The following is a 22,129-nucleotide window of genomic DNA, read 5'->3' on the forward strand; positions in this document are numbered from 1 at the left end:
CGTCCCGTCCAGCGTGCGAGGAGAGTGTCACCATCACACTGGATACCTTGTCTCGTCTAGGATGGATGATCAACAGGAAGAAATCATTCCTCACGCCGGCCCAGAGGATTGTTTTCCTAGGGATGATATTCGATACCTCCCAGGGATTGGTAATTCTCCCTCAGGACAAGGCTCGGGTACTCCGACAGGGAGCTCGAAGACTTCAACAGCCAGGCCTCCATACTATCCGATTCGGGATGGGGGTCCTGGGCAGGATGGTGGCAGCGATGGAAGCAATCCCGTTTGCTCAGTTTCATCTCCGCCCCCTGCAGCATGCCCTGTTAGCGGCTTGGGACAGGAACCCGTTCTCACTCGATCACCCGTGCAGGTTGTCCTCTCAGGTCCGACAGACCCTTCGATGGTGGACACGCGATCGGTCGCTTCTGCAAGGAAAGCTCTTTCCTCCGGATCATTGATTAGTGATCACGACCGATGCGAGTCTCTCCGGTTGGGGAACAATCTTCTGCCACATCACAGCACAGGGGCAGTGGTCGCCTCAGGAAGCACGTCTCCCAATCAATCTGTTGAAGATTCGAGCAATACGGTTGGCCTTGCAGCAGTTCCAACACGTGCTAGCAGGATACCCGATTCGGATTCAGTCGGACAACGCCACGGCAGTGGCGTACGTGAATCACCAGGGGGGCACACGCAGCAGGGCAACCATGCGCGAGGTGGGACATGTGCTCCGCTGGGCCGAGAGGACCCACTCGATGATCTCAGTGGTTCGCATTCCAGGCGTCGAGAATTGGGCAGCGGATTTCCTAAGCCGCCAGGACATCACGGCCGGGGAGTGGTCACTACATCCCGAGGTGTTCCAGCAGATTTGCCAGCGCTGGGGAACACCAGACGTGGACTTGATGGCCTCCAGGAAGAACGCCAAAGTGGGCGTGTTTGTCGCCCGGTCTCAGGATCCGCAAGCAATCGCAGCGGACGCATTGGTGATACCCTGGAACCAATTTCGGCTCCCATACTTGTTCCCGCCGCTGCCACTTCTCCCCAGGGTTATAAGGAAGATCAAGACAGAGGGGATTCCGGCAATTCTGCTGGCCCCGGATTGGCCCCGACGGGCATGGTACGCGGATCTGGTACAGCTCATCGCAGACGTACCATGGCGGCTACCGGAACGACCAGATTTACTGTCCCAGGGACCAATCTGCCACCCGAACTTAGGGGCCCTGCGTTTGACGGCGTGGCCATTGAATCTTGGGTGCTGACCCAGGCGGGGTTTGGGCGCGAGGTAGTCGCGACAATGGTAAGGGCCCGAAAGCCAGCCTCGGCAAGGATCTATTATAACACTTGGAAGGTTTTCTTCCAGTGGTGTCGGGAACACGGGGTTCCGCCATTGTCCTTCTCTGTGCCCAACATACTGGCTTTCCTTCAGTCTGGCCTAGACGCAGGTTTGGCGCCAAGTTCCCTTAGAAGACAGATATCGGCCCTGTCGGTCCTGTTTCAGCGAAAGATCGCTACCAATTTGCAGGTCAGAACGTTCCTGCAGGGGGTCGTTCATTTAGTACCTCCCTTCAGAGCACCATTGGAGGCCTGGGATCTTAATCTGGTCCTGTCGGTACTACAGGAGGCTCCGTTTGAGCCACTACAGGATGTTTCATTGGCATATCTATCCAGAAAGGTTGTGTTCCTGGTAGCCATAACATCCATTAGGCGAGTATCGGAGTTGGGAGCGTTATCTTGTAGAGCCCCTTTCCTGACCTTTTTTAAGGACAAGGTAGTCCTTAGGCCTCCGCCACCTTTTTTACCAAAGGTGGTGTCCTCGTTCCATATTAATGAGGACATTGTGCTGCCTTCTTTCTGTCCAGCGCCAGTTCACAGGGTGGAAAAGGCGCTCCACACATTGGATCTGGTAAGAGCTCTCAGGAGATACGTGTCGAGGACAGCACCTTTCCTCCAGACGGATTCGTTGTTTGTGATCCCCGAAGGGCGCAGGAAGGGCCTCGCAGCCTCACGGTCAACCATAGCCAGATGGATTCGCCTAACCATTCAGGAGGCTTACCGTATTAGAGGCACGCCAGTTCCAGCTGGAGTAAGGGCGCATTCTACTCGGGCAGTGGGCGCCTCGTGGGCGCTTCGGCAGAACAGGTATGCAAGGCAGCAACCTGGGCCAGCCTGCACACTTTTTGTAAACATTACAGTGTGCATACTCAGGCTTCGTCAGATGCGAGCCTGGGCAGAAAAATTCCCCAAGCAGCAGTGGCACACCTTTAAACAGAAAAGCATGCGGCTTGGATCGGTGAGTGTTATCCCACCCAGGGACTGCTTTAGGACGTCCCACAGTCTGTGTCCCCCAATGAGACGAAGGAGAAACATGGATTTTTGTGAGTACTCACCGTAAAATCCTTTTCTCCGAGACGCTCATTGGGGGACACAGCACCCACCCTGATAGCCGGTTGGCTCATACTTATTATTTAACATATTTTCTTGTTTAAGACAGGGTGATCCTTTTTTCAGACATATGATTTATTGCATTAAGGCTAATTTTTGTATGTCCTCCTACTGCTTTTGCACTAAACTGGTTTCCGCCCGCTATAGGGGCGAGGGTGTATGCGGTGGAGGAGGAGCTAACTTGTTTTTTGTATGCCTAGTGTCAGCCTCCAGACGGCAGTAGCACACACCCACAGTCTCTGTGTCCCCCAATGAGCGTCTCGGAGAAAAGGATTTTACGGTGAGTACTCACAAAAATCCATGTTTTACTACTGAGGCCGCCTATGCGGCCTCAGTAGTAAAAGATATAAAATGTAAAAGATAAAATCTTACCCTCCGACGTCCCGCGCATCCGTTCCCAGTAATCCTTTGCGAAAATGCCCGCGATGACGTCAGTTCTCGCGGGATCGCGACGTCTCACGGTCATTCGCGATTACGTCGCGCGACTTCGCGATCCCGCGAGAACGGACGCCATCGCGGGCATTTTCGCAAAGGACTACTGGGAACGGGAGCGTGAAGAGAAGCGGAAAGACTGCGCGGGACGTCGGAGGGTGAGAATAACAATATTTTTTATTTTTAAATTCTATTTTTTACAGGGATATGGTACCCAGAGCCCGGAGGTCAGTCTCCTCTCCTCCGGACCGTGGGTACCATCCGCAAATGTTCTGCTTACTTTCCGCATGGTGTGCACAGCCACATGCGGGAAGTAAGCGGAACAATGCATTCCTATGGGTGCGGGATCGCCGCGATTCCGCAAATTAATGAGCATGCTGCGGTTTTTACCGCGAAGCGATTCCGCCGCGGTAAAAACCGCAGCATTAGCATAGCATTGCGGAATCCCATAGGAATGCATGGGATGCTTATTTTTCGCGTTTTCGCGGCAAAATCGCACGGTTAAAACAGCCGCGGAAACGCGAAAAAAACGCCACGTGTGAACTCAGCCTAAGACTCATTTAAAAGCAACATTATCAGCCACTAACACCTGCTTCTTACCTTGCTCTGTCCTGACTATTGGTAATGATATTTTTTGTGTTAAGGTGCATTGCAATCTGTTGTCTTGGGATCTGGATCTGTGAAGAGCTGGTAGGGAATACCAATCATCCGAAGGTTATCGATGCAATTAATGTTATTGGAGTAACACTAAAGGTAATTAATTCACTATTCTCTTTCTAAGGATACAACAGATTAGATATATTACTAGTAGCAGCTAAACGACCGTACAGTATTACAAGGTGATAGGAGCATTCATAAGAACACTTGTTCCTGTCCATGTAAACATGCAGACTAACGAGAAAGCGCCTGTTCGCAGATTGGCCTGTTCATACAGTGGGGAAAAAAAGTATTTAGTCAGTCAGCAATAGTGCAAGTTCCACCACTTAAAAAGATGAGAGGCGTCTGTAATTTACATCATAGGTAGACCTCAACTATGGGAGACAAACTGAGAAAAAAAAATCCAGAAAATCACATTGTCTGTTTTTTTTTCATTTTATTTGCATATTATGGTGGAAAATAAGTATTTGGTCAGAAACAAAATTTCATCTCAATACTTTGTGATATATCCTTTGTTGGCAATGACAGAGGTCAAAAGTTTTCTGTAAGTCTTCACAAGGTTGCCACACACTGTTGTTGGTATGTTGGCCCATTCCTCCATGCAGATCTCCTCTAGAGCAGTGATGTTTTTGGCTTTTCGCTTGGCAACACGGACTTTCAACTCCCTCCAAAGGTTTTCTATAGGGTTGAGATCTGGAGACTGGCTAGGCCACTCCAGGACCTTGAAATGCTTCTTACGAAGCCACTCCTTTGTTGCCCTGGCGGTGTGCTTTGGATCATTGTCATGTTGAAAGACCCAGCCACGTTTCATCTTCAATGCCCTTGCTGATGGAAGGAGGTTTGCACTCAAAATCTCACGATACATGGCCCCATTCATTCTTTCATGTACCCGGATCAGTCGTCCTGGCCCCTTTGCAGAGAAACAGCCCCAAAGCATGATGTTTCCACCACCATGCTTTACAGTAGGTATGGTGTTTGATGGATGCAACTCAGTATTCTTTTTCCTCCAAACACGACAAGTTGTGTTTCTACCAAACAGTTCCAGTTTGGTTTCATCAGACCATAGGACATTCTCCCAAAACTCCTCTGGATCATCCAAATGCTCTCTAGCAAACTTCAGACGGGCCCGGACATGTACAGGCTTAAGCAGTGGGACACGTCTGGCACTGCAGGATCTGAGTCCATGGTGGCGTAGTGTGTTACTTATGGTAGGCCTTGTTACATTGGTCCCAGCTCTCTGCAGTTCATTCACTAGGTCCCCCTGCGTGGTTCTGGGATTTTTGCTCACCGTTCTTGTGATCATTCTGACCCCACGGGGTGGGTATTTTTGCGTGGAGCACCAGATCGAGGGAGATTATCAGTGGTCTTGTATGTCTTCCATTTTCTAATTATTGCTCCCACAGTTGATTTCTTCACTCCAAGCTGGTTGGCTATTGCAGATTCAGTCTTCCCAGCCTGGTGCAGGGCTACAATTTTGTTTCTGGTGTCCTATGACAGCTCTTTGGTCTTCACCATAGTGGAGTTTGGAGTCAGACTGTTTGAGGGTGTGCACAGGTGTCTTTTTATACTGATAACAAGTTTAAACAGGTGCCATTACTACAGGTAATGAGTGGAGGAAAGAGGAGACTCTTAAAGAAGAAGTTACAGGTCTGTGAGAGCCAGAAATCTTGATTGCTTGTTTCTGACCAAATACTTATTTTCCACCATAATATGCAAATAAAATGAAAAAAAAACAGACAATGTGATTTTCTGGATTTTTTTTTTCTCAGTTTGTCTCCCATAGTTGAGGTCTACCTATGATGTAAATTACAGACGCCTCTCATCTTTTTAAGTGGTGGAACTTGCACTATTGCTGACTGACTAAATACTTTTTTTCCCCACTGTATGTACGCTTGTTGTTGTCTGTGGTATATCAATCCATGTGATCAGGGGATGTGCAAGCAACAATATGTATGGTGCATGGCGTCAGAACAGTTGTGTTCATCCCTCAACGCTCCATGACCTGCTATTACTGGAGAATTTGTCAGATTCAGTTCCTCTCGAATAACTTTGTCCATCTCTAATTAGTATAGGTCATGAATGGCAGAACGGTTGGGTACCGATATCTATACTGGTCAATTGTTTTCTGGTCTGGCAACGGCCGGATGTAAACCTTGTCCTGAGGTAAACCACACGGCCTCTGCTCCTGTCCACTTGAGTAGATGCTGGCTGGGCACTGCACAAGGCTGTGCTATTCAGTGCCGTTCACTATTTGCACTCTTGTGCCACCGCAGATAAAAACAGCAGACTGATGTGGATGCCCCAACCAATCTGATATTGGTGACTGCCTACAGAAAGGTCAGCAGTAGCCTAAGTTTTGAAAACACCCTCAATATATATTTTTTGTGTTCAACTACTTGATTTCAAGGGGTGGGGGAAGACTCAGAATTCATATAGTATTCTGTGCTCATACTGATCTCACAGATCATCCGTTTCTCAGCGTTCTTTTTCCTTGTGTACACAGGCATCTGTTAGTCATTAGTAGATGAGGCTGGCGGAAAGACGTAATCTCAAAAACCATCGAGAGAATAAATAACCGTATGATTATTCACTGTATGGAGAAGAGTATTGGGACACAGTTTTTTATCACTGAATTTAATTTTTTCATTCAGTGCCACTACCTCTGGGGTATAACATCCAGCCCCTCGCCCTGCAGTCTGCCTCTACTAACGTGTGAAATAATGGGTTGTCCTAAAGAGCGCACTGATACCAGTATGGTCCTGTAACAGGACATCAGCATTGTAACCAGTCCTGTCATGACATTTCTTCCATCCTAAATATTCTACCATCAGCTGAGTGGTATAATTGAGAAGTGGAATCATTTAGGAACCACAGGAATTCAGCCATGATACGGGGACCACGTAGAGTTACAGACCGAGGTCGCCGAGTGCTCGTGTAGGCAGGACTGTGGAGTCAGTAAGCCAAACCTCCGATTCCTCATTATCCCTGACTCGGACTCCACAGCCCTGGTCACTACTGAGCATGTGCATAAAGTGCAGCACAGATTCATCTCAACTAAAAGCCGAGATCCTTAGATCAGGAGCAGAATAGACCTCTATAGGACATTTCATAAATTTCCCAAATTCTTATGGAAACAGTTAAAGCACATCTTGCACTGCACTACTGTAACCAATGTATTATATATTGTCGGAGTCGGTCCTTTCTATACTGACTCCAGCTCCACCAAAATGGACAAGGACTCAGACTCCTCAGCCCTGCCTGTAGATCTGATGTGTAGGTGTCCATATAGTGTAGTTATCCTCAAGCTTCCGTATATACGCGTGTATAAGCCGACACCCCCCCCCCCCAATTTTTCCACAAAAAGCTGGGAAAACTTATTGACTCGCGTATAAAGCTAGAGTGGAAAATGCAGCAGCTACTGGTAAATTTCAAAAATAAAAATAGATACCAATAAAAGTAAAATTAATTGAGACATCAGTAAGTTAAATGTTCTTGAATATCTATATTGAATCAGGAGCCCCATATAATGCTCCATACAGTTCATGATGGCCCCATAACATCCTCTATACAAAATACGCCCCATGTAATGCTGGACAAAGGTTAATAATGGCCCCATAAGATGCTCCATAGATTAATATGCCCCATATGCTGCTCCATAAAGGTTATGGCCCCATAGGATGTACCATAGATTATGCCCCATATGCTGCCCCATAAGATGCTCCATAGATTATGCCCCCATATGCTGCCCCATAAGATGCTCCATAGATTATGCCTCATAAAATGCTCCATAGATTATGTTGCCCCATAAGATGCTCCATAGATTATGTTGCCCCATAAGATGCTCCATAGATTATGTTGCCCCATAAGATGCTCCATAGATTATGCCCCCATATGCTGCCCCATAGAATAGGTCCCATATGCTGCTGCTTCTATTAACAAAAATGGCATACTCATCTCTTGTCACTGGGGGCCAGGTGCCGGTGTCGCCGCTGGCTCAGGACCCGGCACCTGAGATATTCACCTGTCCCCGTTCCAACGCTGCTCGCTGCTGGCTACCCGCCGGTCCTCTGTCAGTGACTGTTCAGGCAGAGGGCACGCACTGACTACGTCATTGCGCCCTCTGCTGTCTGAACGTCACTGACAAGAGGACCCCGTGGGCAGACAGCGGCAAGCAGCGTTGGAACGGGCACAGGTGAATATCGCATATACTGTACATGACCCCCCCCGGCGCATCTCTGCAGCCTCGTTCTCCCACTGGCTCCGGCACCTGCCTTCAGCGGTCACATGGTACCGCTCATTAAAGGCATGAATATAAGCATATTCATGACTTTAATGAGCGGTACCACATGACCGCTGAAGGCAGGCACCGGTGACCGTGGTACAAGCAAGGGGGGGGCTGCAGAGACGCGCCGGGGGGGTCAGTATGATCTGACACCCCCCCTCCCCCGCCTACCCCCTGGCGTATATGACACGCGTATAAGCCAAGAGGGGGGACTTTCAGCCCAAAAAAATGGGCTGAAAATCTCGGCTTATACATGCCTATATATGGTACATTACCGAGCGACACCTGTTTTTACAAATCTATCTTGAAATGCAAAATGACCCTGTCCTGTTCCAATATTTGTTTTCCCCATTCTGCAAATTTAGCTCGCCGATCTGGGTCATCCTCGTTGAGATGCTGCAGCAGCTGAATATTGTAAGGGTGCCATTTGTGAGTAGCTAATATCCGCTGAAGGGATGTTCGACTGATGCCAGATCGGCGCGAATGGCAAAACAAATATTGGAACAGGACCCTCAGTTTACACAGAACATTATGTTTAGTGAGGAGGCAAACTTTTTTGGGTGGGCCATTTATATGGATACACCTAAATAAAATGGGAATGGTGACAGTTTTCTTGCGTAGGGTGTCTTGCATTGAAATCTGCTGCAATGACCCGGGTTACAGCGTTCACCAGACATCAACACAATTTCTATCCGCTCCTCACGTGTTAACCTCTGCGACATGTCAATGGCTGTAAATAAAGAGAAACTTGTAAATAACTCATGAAAGAATAAAGTTACGTTAAAACCAAGCATACCATTCTTTTTCTTGTGAAATTCTCAATAAGTTTGATGTCACATGACCCTCTTCCCATTGGAAAAAATAAAGTTGGATCCAAAATGGCTGACTTCAGTATGGCCGCCATGGTCACCATCCATCTTGAAAAGTTTCCCCCTTCCCATATACTAATGTGCCACAAACAGGAAGTTGATATTACTATCCATTCCCATTTTATTTTGGTGTATCCATATACATGACCCACCCTGTAGATTCATGAAGCTTTAACCTAGGTAGCAATAAGGTTTAACACTGTGACCATATGTTTAACAATTGTCTCCAGATTTAAAATAAAATAAAAAATCAGAAATTAATCAGAAAATAACTTGTCAGTGATTTTTTCTTACAAATATAAGAAACTCTTCTTTACCAGATAACATGGAAAGTTACAGTAGCTTCCTTAAATCTGTAATCCTTTGCATGCATTTCAGATCATCTTATGATGAAGTGAGGCTTACAATCCTATGAAAAGGGGACATCAGAGGATAAAATGATCTTGAAAAGTTTCCCCCCTCCCATATACTAATGTGCCACATACAGGAAGTTGATATCACCAACCATTCCCATTTTATTTAGGTGTATCCATATATGGGGCCCACCCTGTGTATGTGTGTGTATGTATTATATATGTGCATGTATGTGTGTGTATGTATGTGTATGTGTGTATATATATATATATATATGTGTGTGTGTGTATATATAGCAGTGCTCATCCTGTTCCTCCTTGCACAAAGGCAGAGGTAGTGGGCCTGCTGGTGGGTTGTTGCCCTCCTACAGCCCCCTCCACGTCTCCTGGTGTACTGGTCTGTCTCCTGGTAGCGCCTCCAGCCTCTGGACACTACGCTGACAGACACAGCAACTGGCCACAGCTCGCATTGATGTGCCATCCTGGATGAACTGCAGTACCTGAGCCACTTGTATGGGTTGTAGAGTCTGTCTCATGCTACCACAAGTGTGAAAGCACAACCAACATTCAAAAGTGACCAAAACATAAGCCAGAAAGCATTGGTGCTGAGATGTGGTCTGTGGTCCCCACCTGCAGAACCACTCCTTTATTGAGGGTGTCTTGATAATTACCAATAATTTCCATCTGTTGTCTATTCCATTTACACAACAGCATGTGAAATTGATTGTCAATCAGTGTGGCTTCATAAGTGCACTGTGTGATTTCACAGAAGTTTGATTTACTTGGAGTTATATTCTGTTGTTTAAGTGTTCCCTTTATTTTTTTGAGCAGTGTATACATTCATTCATATTGTTGTGGATGTTAACATAAGATCATGAGGGTTTTTTTGCTTGTTTTTTTATATATTGCCCATACATGGTAAAATGACTTTACCTTCTCTAGTAGGAAATATGTATGTAATCCTTTGAGTCCATGTACTTTGTGTATACACTGGTCTCCTCACATCCTGGAGGACTGTCTGCATTATATCTGACAGCTGCGTTATGCAGATGACACTTGCCAGCTTTCCCGTCGTGCTCCTTATAGGTGTTGTGTGCATCTGGCACTGTTTCGTATTCTCGCATAGAAAAAGTGAATTGCTTGGCATTCTAGAAGCACAGGTATTCGTCTGACAGTGAGCATGCTGACTTCTTCCAATCGGCATACCTGTGAATGCTGCTCTGGCCCAAAATATAATTGGCAAAACAAATAAAGTATATATAAAATTGTTAATCTGTCACGTGGCATTCATAGGTGAGCATACCCTTACAGCAAGACCCAGTGCTGACATATAGTATCTGATAAGACATTCCCTTCTCCATTGTCAGATTTAATTTATCTTTACAACATTTGTTTTTGTCTCCTTTCTATTTCTCCCTTTTTTAGTCTTTACACATATGCTAATGTCTTTTTAATTTCTGTCTTCGTGATGCGTTCTACAAAGTATTTTTTTTTTAAACTGCATTAAATGGGTTTTCCCACCATTAAAAAGCATCATTGTACAGTGCAAGAGCCAAAGGCACTTTGTTCACTGCTGGGGTCCCAGATGGTAGACTCTTTTGACCACAATGCTGGGACATATAATATTTTAAGTGGGAATACTCATACCCCCTCTTATTAAGTTATGAGCTAATATGATTTTTACTAAGGTTAGTGGTTACATTTTTTTAATAAATCTGCAATAGGTATTCCTTCCTTTATTTTAGACCCCCTGATATGCAGTTTGCTCGAAATTTGAGATTTTTTTCTTATGGAGCTGCTCTTCAAGTAATATAGGCTGGGTATGAGATCTAATAAACACAGAAAAGAAAAGCGATCAAAAAAGGTCCAAAAAAACTAAATAATTCAAAGGATAAAAAATTGAAACTTTATTGAAATATGACCAAGGTACAGGGAAAGTGAAAGCAAGCCAAACATGACCATGGTAGCACAAGGACGACAAAGTGGGGCATACAAGGGTTTCTGGACAGTGTATGGGAAAGCAAATTGCTTAGGCATTGTTATGTTGGCAACATTGAAAATATAGCACCCATCCCCAGAATACACGTATTATAAATACCACCCAACAGGATATATTAGTATAACAACACTAAGTCAAGGTATACACATCTTTACCTGTTGGAATGGGAAATGAAAGTCCACCCAAGTATGACCCCCCCCAACGCACGTTTCGGCAACTGGCCTTTCTCAAGGGGTGATGGGAAATGAGGGAAGTGAGGGATATTTAAAATAGAGTCCACCAATAGGATGATGAGTCACACACATGTGAGGAATCAGGCCGATCATATGGTTAATAGGAATCACTCACAGGGGTGGCGCTTGTAACCATGGTTGCATCACACAAACCACATAGCTCCATATGACAACAACCCATGTAGCGATATCCAGCAGGAAGGAGGCAGACAAATACTACATCCAATGTACAATTATAAGAACCATCACTATCCCATATAGGGTATCACAAAGGATCTCCAATATATAAACATAGAAGAGCTGCGCCCCGTCCTATGTTTATGACAACAGCGGGCACACTAATAATGGGCGGTAATAACGTCAGGACGGCCACTCCCCCTACTGGGTCACATGAGAAAGCACGTCCTATCATAACGACGCGGTCCCAGAAGAGACCACGTCATAAGCTCCTCCCCTTAAGGACTCAGAGGTGGCGACACGTCCAACCTTAGTGACGCACTCCGTCACCTTGGCAACCCTGGCGGCGGACAACGTCAGCATCGCCCAATCATAGCCATGTCACCAACTCCTCCCCCCTATGAGTCATATGTGACGCGGCGTCCAACCATGATGACGCGCTCCGTCGCCCTGGCAACCCTGACGGCGGCCAGCGTCGGCATCGTATGGTCATGACGCCCCAAGGGTTAGTCACATGACCCGATGCCGAAAGCCGACCGACATGTGGGAGACAGCGGCGCGTGCGCGTACGGCGGAACGCCGAACACATATCGAAAAAGACATGTTGATGGAAAGCATAATCAGATCAAATGTAAATACTATAACTACAGGAGGAAAAGGAATCAAAAGCAGGTATAATAATAACAACTAGATAGCATGGCATTAGTTACTAGTGCCTGGAGCAAATGCGATTAGTGGATCATACATACAACCATATAAAGATTTAATATAAACATATAGCGCCAATAGGGCATATACAGTCAAGGGAAGGAAGACATAGCATGGATATATTATAATAGCATCTTGTAATAAATAGATGGAACATCAATAGAAGTACACCAAAGATCATAAATAGACGATGTACGTTGCCACGAAGATACCCATATCATTCCTCATCTGAAAGACTCGATATGCCCAAAGGTATCCAAATATGAAAGGACCAAAAAGATTTCCAAAGATTGAAACACAGACGTTTACGGGTGAGTTTTTAAAGAGAATTGATGGGCTTCACATTGGCATCGGTACCATGCTGGTGACGGGGGATGTAGAATCCTTATACACCAGTATTCGGCACAAAGATGGACTCTCAGCTACAAAATATTTTCTTAATATGTCCAACTTACCTCTTGAGATTGTTTCCTTGGTTCTGGAATTGCTTGAGTTCTCCCTAACACATAACTTTTTTACCTTCATGGGGTCCTTCTACCTGCAGCTCCAGGGGACAGCGATGGGGGCATCGTTTGCACCATCGTATGCCAACCTGTTCCTGGGGCTGTGGGAGAGGGACCTCCCCCTGTCTGACCAGTATCAGTCGATGGACCGCATCCCCCTTTGGGTGCGGTACATCGACGATATTTTTCTGGTCTGGCAGGGAAATGAGGTACAATTATCCAACTTTATGGAGAGGATAAACTCAAACGACAGAAACATTCATTTAACATATCAGTATGACATGACCAAGGTAAGCTTTCTTGATGTCAATGTGTGGAGAGATAATGATAATATACTCCAGACTAGCATTTTTAGGAAGGAAACTTCTTCCAACATGCTTCTTCATGCCTCCTCAGCTCACCCCAAATCACTGATAAATTCGATCCCAATTGGACAGTTCCTGCGTTTACGCAGGATCTGTTCCAGTGACAAAGATTTTGAATCTCAAGCCCAGGATCTTTCGGATAGGTTCTTGGAGAGGGGTTATAGCAGGCGAACAATTAAGAGAGCTCACAATCGTGCTAGATGGTCTACGCGCCAATCCCTGCTATACAAACAGAGAGATAATAGATCTTGTAATAAAATTCGCTTTATCACCAATTATCACGCTCAATTTTCTAAAATGAGAAGTTGTTTACAAAGGGCGTGGCCCATCCTTCAGACGGACCCCATTTTGAACCAGTTAATTCCTTACAAACCTAGTATTACCATCCGGCGTTCTATGAATCTTAAAGATTATTTGGTTCGTAGCCACTACCAATCCGAACCCAAACAAACTTTTTTGAACGTGAGACGTCCTAGGTGTGGTTGTGCTCCCTGTGGCCGATGTGTCGCCTGCCCCAATATTGATCAGGCGGACGCGTTCTTCAATTCATCAAGGAATAGGACATTTACTATTCGGCATCGTATATCATGTACTACCCGGTATGTCATTTACTTTGCATTATGTCCTTGTAATTTGATTTATGTAGGCATGACTACTCGGCCATTGAAGATTCGAGTCCGCGAGCATGTATTGGGGATACAGGCGGCAGTCGGTCATGATGATCCGGCCACACTTAGGACTTTACCGCGTCATTTTAAATTTAAACATGATTGTGATGCATCGTTGCTCCGCGTTCGCGGTATAGATGCTATCAATCCAGGAGTTCGTGGCGGTAATCTTACCCAGCGACTCCTTCAGTGTGAGACACGCTGGATTTGGCTATTGGATACGGTTCATCCAAAGGGACTAAATGAGGCAATCAGTTTTGCTCCATTCCTCTAAACGGTTTCCATCTGCTTACGTGGCCGTGTTGTGGCCTTGGACCTATGTTTTTATGTTTTATTTTTAAGTTTCTAATTTTGTATGTTTTTATTTTTAGAGTTCTCTAATTTTACACGTCTGTGTTTCAATCTTTGGAAATCTTTTTGGTCCTTTCATATTTGGATACCTTTGGGCATATCGAGTCTTTCAGATGAGGAATGATATGGGTATCTTCGTGGCAACGTACATCGTCTATTTATGATCTTTGGTGTACTTCTATTGATGTTCCATCTATTTATTACAAGATGCTATTATAATATATCCATGCTATGTCTTCCTTCCCTTGACTGTATATGCCCTATTGGCGCTATATGTTTATATTAAATCTTTATATGGTTGTATGTATGATCCACTAATCGCATTTGCTCCAGGCACTAGTAACTAATGCCATGCTATCTAGTTGTTATTATTATACCTGCTTTTGATTCCTTTTCCTCCTGTAGTTATAGTATTTACATTTGATCTGATTATGCTTTCCATCAACATGTCTTTTTCGATATGTGTTCGGCGTTCCGCCGTACGCGCACGCGCCGCTGTCTCCCACATGTCGGTCGGCTTTCGGCATCGGGTCATGTGACTAACCCTTGGGGCGTCATGACCATACGATGCCGACGCTGGCCGCCGTCAGGGTTGCCAGGGCGACGGAGCGCGTCATCATGGTTGGACGCCGCGTCACATATGACTCATAGGGGGGAGGAGTTGGTGACATGGCTATGATTGGGCGATGCTGACGTTGTCCGCCGCCAGGGTTGCCAAGGTGACGGAGTGCGTCACTAAGGTTGGACGTGTCGCCACCTCTGAGTCCTTAAGGGGAGGAGCTTATGACGTGGTCTCTTCTGGGACCGCGTCGTTATGATAGGACGTGCTTTCTCATGTGACCCAGTAGGGGGAGTGGCCGTCCTGACGTTATTACCGCCCATTATTAGTGTGCCCGCTGTTGTCATAAACATAGGACGGGGCGCAGCTCTTCTATGTTTATATATTGGAGATCCTTTGTGATACCCTATATGGGATAGTGATGGTTCTTATAATTGTACATTGGATGTAGTATTTGTCTGCCTCCTTCCTGCTGGATATCGCTACATGGGTTGTTGTCATATGGAGCTATGTGGTTTGTGTGATGCAACCATGGTTACAAGCGCCACCCCTGTGAGTGATTCCTATTAACCATATGATCGGCCTGATTCCTCACATGTGTGTGACTCATCATCCTATTGGTGGACTCTATTTTAAATATCCCTCACTTCCCTCATTTCCCATCACCCCTTGAGAAAGGCCAGTTGCCGAAACGTGCGTTGGGGGGGGTCATACTTGGGTGGACTTTCATTTCCCATTCCAACAGGTAAAGATGTGTATACCTTGACTTAGTGTTGTTATACTAATATATCCTGTTGGGTGGTATTTATAATACGTGTATTCTGGGGATGGGTGCTATATTTTCAATGTTGCCAACATAACAATGCCTAAGCAATTTGCTTTCCCATACACTGTCCAGAAACCCTTGTATGCCCCACTTTGTCGTCCTTGTGCTACCATGGTCATGTTTGGCTTGCTTTCACTTTCCCTGTACCTTGGTCATATTTCAATAAAGTTTCAATTTTTTATCCTTTGAATTATTTAGTTTTTTTGGACCTTTTTTGATCGCTTTTCTTTTCTGTGTTTATTGTCATATTTTTGCGATTGTCCATATGTTTCCTAAACCCGTCACTCCACTATACATTAATGTTTATGGGTTGCTTATCCTTAATGTGGTTATGGGTATGAGATCTGTGTGTAACCTTCTTTTCCTACACGTATTTCTTTTTTATTCACTTTCCTTCTTATCTACAGCCTGTTTTTCTACCCTGCTGAGACTCTAAGGCTGTGTGCACACGATGCGTTTTTTAAGCGTTTCCGCAGCGTTTGAGCCGGCTCAGACGCTGCAGAAACGCTTAAAAGATGCATCAAATTAATTAGCATGCGTTTTTGGCTTTCTGTGCCAATGCATGCGTTTTTAACCGCTCAGGAATCGCTTAGCGGCTAAAAACGCAGCATGCTCATTAATTTCCGCATTGCTGAGCGTTTTTAGCCATCCCCAATGATCCCAGAAATTGCGTGTCAAAAAACGCTCAAAAACGCGTCAAAATCGCGTAAAAAATCGCGCAAAAAAACGCGCGGAAAAAGACGCGCGATTTCTGGGAAGGGGATCCTTTTCCTGAGCGTTTAAAAACGCTAGCGTGGGCACATAGCCTAAATATGTTTTCCTTTCTTCACAGAAATCTGTGTGCAACTTTCTGCCCTTCTCTGCTGTAATTTCTAACACTGACCCAATGGGGGAGGGGGCAAAGAGAACCATCATAGATTCTGGATTTGTATCTGTTTAGCTAAAGCATTTTGCTTACAGACACTTTGCAGCAGCAAAATTGTGACTTATTAAAAAAGTTGATTCAAAGGGAACCTGTCAGTCGGTTTACTGCTGCCCAAACTTTGTGAAGCATGCATCAGACATTTACAGCCAGACGTCTTTTTTTCTTAAATACTTCTGTGTTTCAGACACAAACAGATTAAAGATTTAGCCACAGACCATAGGCAAAGGTGAGACCAGTCCTGCCCTGCCCCTGCCGGCCTCTGCCCACATCGCTCCAGGAGATTGACAGGTCTTTCCCGTGTGTGTGTGTGCATCAGGAGAGACCGGTCAATCAACTAGAGTCGGGCAGGGAGAAGTCGGCAGGGGCAGCTTTGCTTTCTCTGAAACACCGCAGCTACCGTGCAGCCAGGAATCCGATTAATTATCCTGAGGTTTCGGCATCGGGAATTGGAATGAACAGACAGCTTCCCTTTAACTTTGCAATTATGAAGCAAATTAAAAATGAAATATTTCTATATAGAGGGGTCAGTGGCCGCATGCAAAGTTACCATGCGTTCTTGGCCATACTACAGGCAGGCGACTGCATATAACTGCGCTGTCTGCTTCCTTCAGAGGACCGGGACGATTTATCCTCTGAATAGTGTCATGAATAGAGTTGAGCGATACCGTCCGATACTTCAAAGTATCGTATCGGATGGTATCGGCCGATCTTTAAAAAAAGTATCGGTATCGCCGATTCCGATACCGGAAGTCCCATTCAAGTCTATGGGACTTCCGGTATCGGAATAAGAAAAACCCTTTCCTGCCCTTGTACAGCCTCTCTGGGGTCTGTACGGGCCTTTCGGGGGGCTGTGCCGGCCTGCCAGGGGGTCTGTGCAGGCTCCGGTGGTCTGTGCCGGCCTGCCGGGGGGCTGTGCCGGCCTGCCGGGGGGCTGTGCCGGCCTGCCGGGGGGCTGTGCAGGCTCCGGGGGTCTGTGCAGGCATCGTCCGATGGGACTACAAGTCCCATCGGGCGATGCCTGCTACCATGACAGTGATTGACACATTAGCCAATGATGGGACAGTAGTAGTCCCATCATCCGGCTAATGTGTTAAATGTTAAAAAAAAAAAAAATACTACATACATACTACATGCATGCTACATACATACTACATGCTACATACATACTACATATATACTACATACATACTACATACATGCTACATGCATACTACATGCATGCTACATACATACTACATGCTACATACATACTACATGCATGCTACATACATACTACATATATACTACATACATGCTACATACATACTGCATGCTACATACATACTACATACATACTACATACATACTACATGCATGCTACATACATACTGCATGCTACATACATACTACATACATACTACATACATACTACATGCATGCTACATACATACTACATGCATGCTACATACATACTACATGCTACATACATACCACATACATACTACATACATACTACATACATGCTACATACATACTGCATGCTACATACATACTACATACATACTACATACATACTACATACATGCTACATATATGCTACATGCATGCTACATACATACTACATACATACTACATGCATGCTACATACATACTACATGCATGCTACATACATACTACATGCTACATACATACTACATATATACTACATACATACTACATACATGCTACATACATACTGCATGCTACATACATACTACATACATACTACATACATACTACATGCATGCTACATACATACTACATGCATGCTACATACATACTACATGCATGCTACATGCATGCTACATACATACTACATGCTACATACATACCACATACATACTACATACATACTACATATATACTACATGCATGCTACATACATACTACATGCTACATACATACCACATACATACTACATACATACTACATACATACTACATACATACTACATATATACTACATGCATGCTACATACATACTACATACATGCTACATACATACTACATGCATGCTACATGCATGCTACATACATACTACATGCTACATACATACCACATACATACTACATACATACTACATACTACATGCATGCTACATACATACTACATGCTACATACATACCACATACATACTACATACATACTACATACATACTACATGCTACATACATACTACATATATACTACATACATGCTACATACATACTACATGCTACATACATACCACATACATACTACATACATGCTACATATATACTACATGCATGCTACATACATACTACATATATACTACATGCATGCTACATACATACTACATGCTACATGCATGCTACATACATACTACATACATACTACATGCTACATACATACCACATATATACTACATACATACAATACATTCATACAATACATACATAGACATACAGTACATATAACATAGAGTAACATACTTACCAATACTTGTCACATTGTTCCCCGAAGCCATTGTCTTTTCCGGAATAAATATTAACATAACAAACCACAAAAATACTCACCCACGATCCGAAGCAGTCCACGAGTGTGTCCCACGACGATCTTGGGTAGAGAACGGCAGCATCAGCTGTTGCTGCCGTTCTCTACGGGCTGCAGGAATCCAATGACGGAAGGTAGGTATCCTTCCGCACTGTATTCCTCCGCCACTTAAAAAAAAAAAAAAAAGTCCCTAGTCTCACTTTATGCCATTGCACTGTTCTCTCTCCACATCATCCTGCCCCAGGAGGTCCCATAAGTACAGCCCCATGTTGTAGAGCCGCTCTCCTCATCAATTGGACTTCACAGTCCACGGATGCCTTTAAGACGTCCCTTTCATTCTTACATCTCATCCAGCCTGCAACTTTTGTCCTCCTGTGGATACTCTTTCTCCTATTTGGATATTACCACAAGAAATCTTTTTTCTAGTAACAAGATTATTCTGATGAAGGTCCTATGTTGGGACCGAAAATGTTCAAATATATGTGTCTGGATGCACCAAGAATAAAAAAGGAACTATTTTTCACATACTGAGTGCCAAGTTTATTACATTATTGATTTCATGGGTTGGATACCCTACTTGAGCACCAACATTCATAATTTTTGAGTGCCGAGTTACTTATATCCATAGAGTAAAATATGTTCTAGTGATCGGAGGCTGCAGTATATGCTTGTTGCTTACCATCTTTTTTTTTTTCTTCTTTGGTTCTCTCTACCGTAACAAATGGATAACAGCAACTTTGTGGAGCCATCATACTTTCCTGTTAGCATTCCCTACGGCTTTCTAGCTCTGCAGGTCTTCAGCACCATGGACAGCTCCAGTTATATTGACAATGACAGTTGTGTACAGCACACACGTAGAGCAGCGTCCAGTCTTCTTAGCTGTGTATTTGTATGGAGTAAAGGAGGAAGTAAAACTAGAAATAAAATGGCTATATATTTGTATTTTACTATAGATTACTAATGTGTTAAGCTGTCCTTATGTAATTCACTGATAAATTCTCCCTAAATTCCTATTACTGCATGTATACCTCTTTTACTCCACGGAGGATGGTAAAATGCTGATGGCTGGTGGGAACACCATATACTTGGGGAAGTTGTGAATAGTGAAAGCTTATGGCTGTTGGGAGCACTATTTACTTAGGGTAGTTGTGGATAGTGAAAGCTGATCGCTATTTGGAGCACTATTTACGGTACTTAGTGTAGTTGTGAATAGTGAAAGGTGATGGCTGTTGGGAGCACTATTTACTTAGGATTGTTGTGAATAGTGAAAGCTGATGGCTGTTGGGAGCACTATTTATTTAGGGTTGTTGTGAATAGTGAAAGCTGATGGCTGTTGGGAACACTATTTACTTAGGGTTGTTGTGCATATTGAAAGCTGATGGCTGTTGGGAGCACTATTTACTTAGGGTAGTTGTGCATCCTGAAAGCTGATGGCTGTTGGGAGCACTATTTACTTAGGGTTGTTGTGGATAGTGAAAGCTGATCGCTATTGGGAGCACTATTTACGGTACTTAGGGTAGTTGTGAATAGTGAAAGCTGATGGCTGTTGGGAGCACTATTTACTTAGGATTGTTGTGAATAGTGAAAGCTGATGGCTGTTGGGAGCACTATTTATTTAGGGTTGTTGTGAATAGTGAAAGCTGATGGCTGTTGGGAACACTATTTACTTAGGGTTATTGTGCATATTGAAAGCTGATGGCTGTTGGGAGCACTATTTACTTAGGGTAGTTGTGCATCCTGAAAGCTGATGGCTGTTGGGAGCACTATTTACTTAGGGTTGTTGTGAATAGTGAATGCTGATGGCTGTTGGGAGCACTATTTACTTAGGGTTGTTGGGAATAGTGAAACTGATGGCTGTTGAGGGCACTATTTAGGATAGTTGTGGATCGTGAAAAGCTGATGGCTGTTGGGAGCACTGTTTACTTAGGTTAGTTGTGGATAGTGAAAGCTGATGGCTGTTGGGAGCACTATTTACTTTATTGTATCTTTCTCAGTTTTTTAAACCAATCCGTTTTTACTGCTGTCACATTTTATTTCATGATTTTACTTTCTCTACAGTTTTCCAACAAAACAGTCGCCCAGGTGGCCTGTGATGTGCTTCAGCTTTTAGTTTCCTATTGGCGAGAACTTCAGAACTCCGATTTGCCTTTGTGTAGAAAGATCATTGAGGTGAGTTCTTTTTGTATATTCGGTAATTGAGAGGTGCATGTGTTGCAGTGATATGTTTTCTGCCAATGAAACTTCTCCATTGTATAAAACATTATGCAGTTTCCTGATCTACTTTGCGCATTAATTCCCTAACTTGCTGTCATTACATTGTAATGATTATTTCTTTCCAAAGACTAAAATGCTTAGTTATGAGACAAAGCTCTAATGACTGTAATGTATTGAGCTCTGTGTGATCATTATATAACTAGGACGGATATTCATCATCTGGATGAAAGTGGGTTAATGGATACCTACGGAGATCTTGAGGATCACGGAGAATTGATACAAAAAGAATATTAGAAAATGACATGCTGAATAAGTTTTGTATACTGAAATCAGAGTGTCCCTTTTACTGTGAAGCTGTGATTACATTTCATCTGTCGGCATATGCTTGTGTGCCCAGAGACTTAAATATCCAAAACTATTCCTCAAGAGTGCCCTTTTGGTCATACCTTTTGGCCGGTGTTCTTTTCTTCTCTTTTTTAAATCTCCACTTGCCTAATCTGTACTAGTTTCAAGTTCCCGATTGTCTTTTAACAGGACTCCGCTCAAGCCTGCCTGAGCATAACATCCCCAACAGTAGTTACAGGCACAGTCATAGTCGACTGATTTGTGGTCCTATTACCCCAACATCGGGACATATCTTTTTGTGAAATTTAACCTTTTCGTCTGTTAAAACCACTTCAATGCACATAATAAGGGAGAGGTATGTGCACATGCTTAGTATATATGCAGTATATTTTTCTGCAGTAAAAAACCTGAGTGTTGGCAAAAAGAAAACTCTTCATAAAATGTATCCATTTTTTTGTTTTTTACTTGCGTTTTTTCCCCCCATTCATTTAAATGGGTGAAAAACAATGAATAAATTGACATGCTGTAGATTTGAGAAAAACGCTGTAATTTAAAGAACACAGGGAAGATTGGAGAAGACAGAGAAAGGATTCAGAAGGATCAAGGATCTAGATAAGCTTGAACAATGGGCAGCGAATAATAGAATGGATTTACCAGGGAGAAATGCAAGATTCTACATGTCGGCAAGAAACACGA

The 22,129-nt window shown here is 44.1% G+C and overlaps 1 protein-coding gene across 4 annotated transcripts in view; it reads left to right on the top strand.

The window, feature by feature from the left end:
• RALGAPA2 (Ral GTPase activating protein catalytic subunit alpha 2) overlaps positions 1-22,129 on the top strand; it is a 412,397-nt gene that overhangs the window by 207,417 nt on the left and 182,851 nt on the right. For all 4 annotated transcript variants that reach the window (XM_073557418.1, XM_073557416.1, XM_073557417.1 and 1 more), the window contains 2 exons: positions 3,513-3,621; positions 20,933-21,043. In XM_073557418.1, the coding sequence (XP_073413519.1) occupies positions 3,513-3,621; positions 20,933-21,043 (220 nt within the window). The remainder of the gene's footprint in view (positions 1-3,512; positions 3,622-20,932; positions 21,044-22,129) is intronic.

This window comes from Dendrobates tinctorius, unplaced genomic scaffold (genome assembly GCF_039654945.1).
Source record: "Dendrobates tinctorius isolate UK_male_01 unplaced genomic scaffold, ASM3965494v1 ptg000250l, whole genome shotgun sequence".
NCBI classification, from domain to species: Eukaryota; Metazoa; Chordata; class Amphibia; order Anura; family Dendrobatidae; genus Dendrobates; species Dendrobates tinctorius.